The sequence below is a fragment of the Pocillopora verrucosa genome, chromosome 14 (assembly GCF_036669915.1).
Source record: "Pocillopora verrucosa isolate sample1 chromosome 14, ASM3666991v2, whole genome shotgun sequence".
Classification (NCBI taxonomy): Eukaryota; Metazoa; Cnidaria; class Anthozoa; order Scleractinia; family Pocilloporidae; genus Pocillopora; species Pocillopora verrucosa.
The window spans coordinates 7,299,052-7,308,792 of NC_089325.1; the positions used below are offsets into that span (position 1 = coordinate 7,299,052).

General features: G+C 35.4%; 1 protein-coding gene across 1 annotated transcript; it reads left to right on the forward strand.

The window, feature by feature from the left end:
- Positions 1-544: 544 nt before the first annotated feature.
- Positions 545-9,447, forward strand: LOC131794886 (uncharacterized). The gene is made up of 9 exons (XM_066161633.1): positions 545-684; positions 958-1,023; positions 3,437-4,079; positions 4,471-4,611; positions 4,963-5,193; positions 6,051-6,187; positions 6,423-6,444; positions 6,804-7,094; positions 7,753-9,447. The coding sequence occupies exons 2-9, from the start codon at positions 970-972 to the stop codon at positions 8,070-8,072; spliced, it is 1,839 nt and encodes a 612-aa protein (XP_066017730.1). The 5' UTR covers positions 545-684; positions 958-969; the 3' UTR covers positions 8,073-9,447.
- The last annotated feature ends 294 nt before the right edge of the window (positions 9,448-9,741 follow it).

The following is a 9,741-nucleotide window of genomic DNA, read 5'->3' on the forward strand; positions in this document are numbered from 1 at the left end:
TGATCCTTGATTTGCTCAACTTTCACCAACCAGAACAAAGAAAAAGAAAACTCACACAGGTAACCCATCCTGAGCGCGGGAAACTACGATAGCCGAGTGTAATTGGGTTTAGTTTTACATCCGTTGTTGAGCCTTGAAGCAAATTCTCTTTAGCAAAATCAATGCACTGTAGATCGAGTTCGACACTCAATTGTCAAAGAAACTCGCCCTTGCCTCCTTTCCACTGGATTCTTTTTAGACCACAACTTTTCTTAGGACAATAATGTGAAAATGAAAAAGGTTCCCCTCGTTTACAAAACTGTCATTGTAACAGTCACCATGATTAATACTAAAACTCTTACACAACTGAAATGTTCGAGGGTGGCTATCTGCGAGTTCTATCATATTTCCAGTCCTAGTCTGATGATCGTAGCAAATATTGTTTTTTTAAAGCATGTCTATTGATAACATTTGGCCAAGGGTTTTGTTTCGCATCATTTTATTTCTCTGCATCATGTGACGCACTGTGACGTAACTATGACGCACTGAGTTTAGGTTTAAATTTTTGCAGATCAGCGAAAAATCAAAGTTATTTAGCTTGCGACCTACAACTTTTTGTTCAAACGCGGCTTTCAGGAGAAAAGATTCATTGGATATCTTTTTCGATGAAACAGTGATCGCCATGTATGCAGCGAATCTACTCAGGTAACTCTGACATTACTTTTGAAGCCCTTACGGCGATAGCGATCACTAAGTGATATCGTATAATGCCACGATCAAAGCGGAAAGTTGTAGCTTCTCTGCTTGCCAAGCTTTAATAGAAATTGGCCAATTTCCGGCGATGAATTGGATGAAGATTGATCATCAAAGATCGGTGTTAATTGTCTTTCAACAGATCGCGCGCGCGGTTTGGCTAAGATCACCACAGAATGCTTGATTGTAACAACCAATAATTTTGTCTCGTACATGTCATTTCAGGCTCTGAGCGTCATGACGATTGCTATGCAACCAACTTTGTTCCTGCAGATCTTTAGTAGTTATTTGGTGAGTAAAACAGCTGTGTTTTTGTTTATAGCTAGGTATACAGTATGATAGCAAACAATACTATTTGTAAAGCAATCTAACACTGTTCCTAAATTGAAGGGTAAGAAGAATTAAGCTATACTGCCATTACCACTGGAAACGCAAACTCAATTACTAAATTTAGTGTCACACACCAGTGTCCACACATTAGCGTCTTTGAAGCCGTACTTTCTTGATTATTCGCGTAGTAACCGAGTTTGACCACTATTTTACACACTGAAGCCCTCAATCAAGACACTTCGTTTATTACATTTAGTGAATGAGTGAGACTTTGAATTTTCCACGGGAATATTGCAGAGAATAAAAAAGTTATGATCCTACGCGCGGATTGCAAAAGCGATGATAGTTTGTAGATTGTTCTGTCTACTCGTTGTGATATTATGCGTAATGTTACAAAAACATGCATTGCTAATCGAAACTAATGTCGCAAGTTTTTAATATAATATTTTGGCCATGATATAATATTTTGGCCATGATATAATATTTTGGCCATGAATAATTATATATTGTTTTCGTGAGGAAAAACTTACATTGCGTGACTCCACTTTCCTTAGAATAATTTGCTTAGTGATGTACTTAAAATGGCCCTTTACTTCCCCAAAGAGCCGGGTTCAGATTTGATCCAGTGAATTTGCCCAGCGTTTGATTTGTGCGGATCGTGGTCTTTTTATTCAAGGTTCAAAGTTTATCAATGTCGTTTTTTATTTTGTTTTTGTTTTTGTTTTTTGTTTTTTTTTGTTTTTTGTTTTTTGTTTTTAATTTAAACTAGTAATCCCAGCAGGTGAGACAATAATTTGGTATCATAGGTATTATCAGAATATTTTTATTACCTGCTTTTTCTTGTTCATATGCATCTAAAATTATGGGGTGGCCAGTACAAAAATTAGTATTCTGGTATTGAAATTACCTTACATGAAGTGACTTTATTTTAAGAAACTGTGGTGCTGCATCGGTGGGAGAGTATAACAGGGTAATTAAGTATTATCAATTGAGTTGGTAACATGAATTGGCCCTTGTAAAGAGTTTAAAAGCTGATGTTGCGAGTGTTAGCCCTTTGTCAGCTTTGAAACTCGTAATGGTGGTCAATTTACATTATATCAACTCAGCTGATAAAACAAAATTACCCAAGACTTAAAGATTCTGTACTTTGGTTCTCTGTAGCTGAACCATAGAGGCTCCAGTAAGCTTAATTTTTGTTAGCCAGAGTGTAAAGGGTTGAAGATGCAGTCCTGAAGCAACCCAATTACACAATCACATTTCTACAATCACCACTATTTAGCAGTAACAGTTGAACCAGTCCTGTAGTAACTAAGAGGCACTGTATTAAGTGGTCACTCTGTATTAGGCAGTCAGTTGTCAAAGTATCAAAATTTTTGCAGGTAATTTAGTGTTAACAACTGAGTTGAAAATGTAAGTTAGCCACAGTAAAGGGTAAAAAAGCTGACATTTCGAGCATTAGTCCTTCGTGCTCTCCCACTGACACAGCACCACAGTTTCTTTAGAAACTTACCCCTTTATCAAATTTTTACCCCTTACTCTAAAAGTATTGTAATTTTCACCTCTATTAGGCAGTCACTTCTATCTAGCAGTTGTAGTCATCCCTGACTAAGTAACAAGGGGCTGTTTGTATTGTCTTCCACCTGTATTGAACAGTCACTTAAAGCTTAACCACTAAAAGAAAATGAAGAATAATCTCTTAACCTTTTAACTCCCAATGGTGATTAACATATTGCTTTCCCTATAATATCCATTCATTAACCAGCAAACAGGTTATGAAAATACTCAAACTTATCAGGTAGAAGTTGTTATCTTGATCTAGTGCCAAATTCTGGTAACTTACATACAAGGAAATGTGTGGCAGCTAGAGGGAAGAACTGAAAATCAGATCTTGGGGAACAAAGGGTTAACCCTTTAACTCCCAGATCAAATTTGTAATTCTCCTTACCATCAACAGTACAATGCTTATAATGTTATTCAGAGAATTCAGTATCGAAGTAGCTTATTATCCCCAAATTGAAATTTTTCTTTATTCTCATAACTTATCTGGTTGATATTGCATTGATATTGTGAGGAAAAATTCTCTCTTGGTCACTCATGGGAGTTAAAGAGTTAAGTCTAATTTAGTCCTTGTTTATCTCTGGGGAACCAGTTTTACTCATTTGAGTTCAAATGTCCTCAATGCATTGCAAATTATCTTTCTTCTTTGGACTATTAAGATGAATATTTTGCATGAACATATCACACATTCAAGTCATTTGCTGGTCAACCTGTATTAAGTGGTCTCCCTGCCATTCCTAATGGATGCATGATGGCTTCATACAAGTTAATTATGATGTCTTGGAAATCAATGAGTTTTATTACTATGTTTTTGCAGGTTGTCTCCACACATGGTTTATGTGGCCCTGATGAGTATCCTATCACTGGTTATCCAGGGGGGAAATGTTTCCCTTGTGCAAAATGCCAGGAGGGTCGAGGGCTTGTGCCAAAATGTGGAACTCACATAGTATACCAAGTTGACATAATTGATTGTAAACCCTGTGAATCAGGGAAATTCAGTGACAAGTATGACAGTTCTTCTTGTTATGTTTGTCATGAGTGTGTTGAAAATGAAAAAGTTGCTGTGCCATGTAACAGCACATCAGATACTGTCTGCAGTGGAACTTGTAAGAAAGGATTTTATTTCAGCAAAAAGGATGGCACTCACAGCTGTCAGAAATGTTCCCACTGTTGCTTGGATGAACAAGATGAGGAGATATCTGGGTGTAAAGAACAAGGCTTAACTGAATCCAAAAATTCTTGTGCCCCTCGACCTGACAAGGATTGTGCTCCTCCACCACCTGCACCAACAGGAGGCAAACATGGATCAGATACTTCAAATAATAGCAAGCTATCACAGACAACTGTAATTATTTTAATTGTGGTTGGTACAGCAATTGTCTTGGCAGGAGTGTTATCTGCAGTGATATTATATTGCCGCAAAAGAAGAAAGAGAGAAAATAGGAATTGTCGGATTAATTGTAAGTTGAGCATGATTATGTGAGAAGTGTATCTCTACAATTTTGAAATAGAGTTGGTTTCCTTTTTTTACTGGTCTAGTAACATGAGTGGGAGAAAACAAGTTGAGTTTAATCATTTAAATAGATTTACAAACTATCTGAGACTGATTTTTCTGCCAACATCCTGCATGGGTTACTAAGTCAATTACTCAACAAAAACTACAGATTGTCAGTGTTATAAAATAGCTAGTACATGTTATGTGTTTACTATGACTATGAACAGTAGCTTTTTGAGAAAAACATGTACAGGTAGTGTCCTGGGTATTTTGTAATTCAGAAGTATAGGGGAAGCAACTTTTTCTGGGTTGTTTTTATAAATGGTAACTGTTATCATGATAATGATTTCTTTTAGCTGCCCAAAATTATGCAAGTGAGGGTGCAGTACCAGAATCACAATATAATGCAGCAACTGTACCTCTCAGAGACATACAAGGACAAACTGTTGATGCTAGTGCCAGAGGTACATGTGTCAATGGAGATGAAGAAATCTCAGGCATGTGCTTTGTGGCTTTCTTTGCAAATAAGAGCTTAGATAAATGTAGCAGGAAGTGATGTGAATTGTGGTAATCAATCTGAACACATTATGCATCATGCCCCTCTCCCCCATTAATCAGTCATGGATTACTTTCAACACTCAGTTGAAAATTGTCCTATGTACTAGATATCATGGAAATGTTTTAGTTGATGTAGTAGTATGTTGTTTTGTTCCTGTAGTGTAAGGGTGTTATGACTGAATTTGATTAAAATCTAAAAACTTTTTGTACAGACAGAGAGTAACATTATACTAATATGCACTCATTAGACAGTAGATAATCAGTACTGACTAAATTATTCAACTTAATAGCATTCCAGAATGTAGACACTCTGGTTAGTTCCAGTCAAGATCAAGAAATTAGAAGGGCTCCTTCTGTGCCTGAGCCTGGTGTCTCAGAAGTTGCAACTATAACACCCAATAATGTGCAACATGAAACAAGTGCTGACTCAGTTTCTGGTGCTGAAGTTAGATGTCCTAAAAGTGGCAGTGGTCGAAAGCATTCTTTAAATCGTTCGCTCAGTAGGGATTCTCAGAAAAGTGGTAATTATTCAATGTATTGTGGTGATGTCAGAGGAGAAAAGTATAATTTCAGAGCGTTTGACACAATGGCTTTCATAATCAAAAATGTTTTTGCTACATGTGCATGATGTAGTTTAGTATAATAAGAAAGGAATTTTGATAAAAATAATGCCTTAGTGAACCTTGCAATCATAATTGATCATTATGAAATGTAAATGCAATGTCACATAGAAAGATTTATTTATTCCAGCCTGTGAACATGATTTATAATTTTGTGCTGCACAAGTGAGCCCTTTTCCACTAGGATTGTAACTAAAGGTAATTTCCCCAAATGGATGGCAATACATTTCTTGCAGTCATATAAAGACAATATCCCCAACATGGTTATTTCTTTGTTCTCAATTTCCCTACATTCCTGCTGTATAACATGTTAAAAGTGCAACTGTAAAGTGGACTATTAAGTATGTATCACTTGATCATTTCTAGGAATGAAATTATAATGGGTTAAGATGAACAGTAATGAAAACTAATTCTTTCTGAAGCATCGCAGTGGGCTGGAATCTTAAATAATCAAATCTGATGGGCTCATTGCTCACTTAGAGCCATTCCTGCTTTTCCTAGTGTACCATTCATAGCAAAGGGGAAAAAAGCAAACTAGCAGAAAACTGAATAAGTTAATTATTGGTCAAGGCTGGTTCATATGGGGAAAAACCTTGGTCTTGAGTACAGCTGAAAACCCCCACTAAAATTTTTCCTCATAAGAACCTTCCACTGGGTAAATAACTTATATTTATATCCTAAATTTTCATCTAGAACTGCCTGTAGAAGTAAAAAAATTCTGATTTAAGCATGATCTACTACAAATCTTCATTTCTTAGGAGATGATGCAAGTAGAGGTGGCAACAGCAGTAGAAAGTCATCAATATCAAGCCTCACAGGAACTTTAAGTAAAGCATTCAAAACTCAAAAAGGGATGGATACACGTAACTTGGTGGCTAACATACATGTAGAAGAGGTGCAGTTACAAATTGCAAATTCTATATCACATAATAATCTTAGAATCATATTATTCATTATCTATGAACTATCTGTACACTGTACAGTCATGTGAGATTTAGAATAACAAACTGACACTATGTGGTAGATGTAAACTTTAAGCTGCTCTTGGTTGACTTAATCAATTACAGCTATTGAAAGATTAACTTTTAAATGAAAGTTTGCTAAATTTACTCTTTTAATATCTCTTTTAGCATGTGGATGAATTAGAACAAGGTAAGATATTGTTTGACAAGACAATTAGAATATCCAGAACTCTCTAATTATTTATGATATGCTTTGTGGGATTTTAAGAGGCTGTGATTTAATGCAACATCATTCACTTGCAATTTCCTTTTTTTTAATTTGTACAATTTAAGTTACTTTGCCTTCCACTCCCTTCACAAAGGATCCTTGATCAAAAGTTGCTTGAGCCTTTATTCCAAGATTGAATCTCTGACTGTTGGATTCTATTTTCTGTCCCACAAGTGTTTATTGGTTTTTTAATATTTATTAATATTTATTTGTCATTAAAGTGTGAATTCTATCTTTGCAATTAGATAAGTTATGCACAGTTTGAATTTATTCTGGGTTAGGAGCTACTTGGCCAATAACAATCATACAGCAACCAGAATCTCAAAAGGTAAAAACAGGCACAAACGTGGAGTTTGAATTTAAATGCAAGGCCAACAGCAGACTGACCTATCAGTGGTTCAAAGATGGAACACAGCTTCGTTCACCAGAAAAGAATAATGAAGCTGTATTGCAACTAAAATCTGTTAAAATGGGTGACTTTGGTTGTTACAAATGTTGTGTGAGTTGTCAGGATGGTGCTTTTGTGGAGTCAGATGCAGTATACCTTGATGTGACTCCAGGTAAAGGAACAAGTAAGTACATGAGTTACCTATTTCAGCAGCTCTGCTTAGTTTCATAGCTGTCAGCAAGTTTTGCTTCTATGGTAAAGGGAGGGGAAGGACTAGTTAGGTATATTAGTAATAATTGAGGTTTTTAATAAGTATACTGTAAAAACCCTAAATTAAGAGATGGAACAAGTAAGTATTTGGATATAGCAATCTCAAGTGTTTTATAGTTGAGAGTGTATTAGCTCAATATAATTATGTTTTGTCTTTTTTGGGATCATTAGAAAGTGCTCAGTTGATGAATTGCAGTCAGTTATGTACATATAGTGTAAACCACAATAGAATCATTAATGAAACAAAAGTGCTATAAATATTATGGTAATTGCACAGCTTCTATGTATTGGTGTGAAAGTTCTCTTGTATATGCTTACAACTTGAGTTTTAAAATAATGTACGTTTTGCTACACTGTGTTGTTGGTTTAGGGCAAGCATTTGTTTTTGTTGTTGTTTTCTTTTCTTAAGCATGTAGCATGTTTAGTTTAATTCAGTCTCACAAGAGAAAAAGTAATATCAACTTTACTCACAGGTATTTAAAACTGATGAGCATAATTTGAGCTATTTTAATTATAAGAATTACAGCAATAATTTTGTATATTTTTCAAATGAATTTACTTATCTTTGTTAGAATACAAATCTCTGACAGATGTACAGGGACAAGACTCTCAAACCTATGAGAAAGTTGGGCGCCTATTGAGTCAAAAGAAGTACGGCTTAGGTGGATGGTGGCAGGTGGCACATAAGTATGGAATGAATCAACTTGCCATTGATGACTTGGAGAGCGACCAAGAAGCAGGGAGTAAAACATTACAATTTCTCAAGTCGTCAGATCCAGAATTGAAGGTGTATGACTTTTGTAAGACACTTAAAGAACACCACATTAGGCGTCTCGATATAGTACAAGAATTAAAGAACCACCTCTCAGCTCCAGCAGCAACCTTTGTGTAATTCAATGTAACGATTAATTTGTATAGATATTTTAAGTGAAAACAAAGCAGTTCGTGGCTTTGTTTATAGAATGTGAGACTCAGTAGGCAGGACTTATAGGCAAGACAAAGGGAACAGACCAGCGCACTTATAGCAGGCGTGAGGTAGTACTTGTTTGTTGATGAATCACATTAATCTGATAACTGAGTGATAAAATGTCAGACCATCCAATGCTAAGGGGATTACAGACTCAAGTATTTGAATCATCCAAGAATCTTGACAGTCAGCTCGAGTGTCAGCTTTCATGAGAAATTGTGATATCTTTTCAAGCTGAAAACTACACAACAACACAAACTTTCTGGTCAAATAAACTTTTTTGTTCAAGTGATACTAAGAATTGTTGTTATGAGAACATCCAATTTAACACATTCTTAATTCTTAATTAGGAGCAACTCCAATAGAAAATACAGTAATTATCCTCAATAAACTTACTAAGGCTGGCTATAGTCTACATCTACATCTTAGCTTACCACTGACACAAACTCATAGTTTCTCCAAAGTTCCTCAAAATGAACAATCTCCACAGTAGTTCTCTATAACAAAATCTTCACTCAGAAGATAACTTTTATGTTTGTTGTAAAATATATTTTGAGAAGTACCCAAGATTGAGTTACATAGTCAGGAATTACCAGTAAGTAGGTATGGTGAAATATGTCATACTGTTAAAATGTCTGGACTGAAAGTTCAAGTTCTTTATTTGTATCTATGTTTGCTCTATAATTCTTTATTTGAATTATGAAGGTTGTGTGAACATTAAATATTTTCTTTTTTTTTCTCTCAAAGTGGACACCACAATTTAATAAATAGCTGTGAGGAAAACTTGTAAAGAGTAGTTCCTTCTTTCGAAAATTTTTTTTATAAAGTATTTTTGTATATGGAAACGATGACTTTATGTACTTTAGAGACTTTTGAAGCTCACAAAGTTGTATAGTACTTGCATATAAGTTCAATTATTTTTAGAATAGAAATAGTTTTTGGTATCTACTTTATTCAATCATTTGACAGTGTAAATTGCATACGTTCCAAATATGCAGACAATGTATGTCATATTTGATGTGTTATGCACGGATTTGTCCATACAGAAGTTGAGAGAGATGTTCTATTGTGGGTTTTCTAGAAATCATTTAGAACTTGTTGAAATATTTTTATAGTCAAAGGCTGTAGCTGGTTTACAGTCCTAGACATTTTTAGAATTTTGAACTTTTTTATATATATTCTGTGGGTTGTTTGTTATAAAGCTCTAAACTATTAGCACGAGCTATTACAGTATAATTTTTGTTGACAGTAGAGTAAATACTGAAAAAGTTCTCAACGAATAAAATGACTGCTACCAAAAAAAAAAGCTGAAGTATATGTACATATAGAGGGGCAGGAGTTGACGTCTCCTTTGTTAACTTTTCTAGCTGACCCAGCCTTTCATAGCCTAGCTTACCTTAGAGTGGTATCTGGAGGTTTCATCCTTGGGCAATGTCGCCCCCTTTCCGACCTTGTTAAGGTGGGTCAACAGCATCTTTCGGCCGTACCAAGAGTGATCGTAACATAGTCTCCGACCTGAAAAGAGTTGTTTACGTTATTGCCACTAGAGATAGCAATGTTCACTGTGGGCTTGTACCAGTGGTGACAGAAGTTT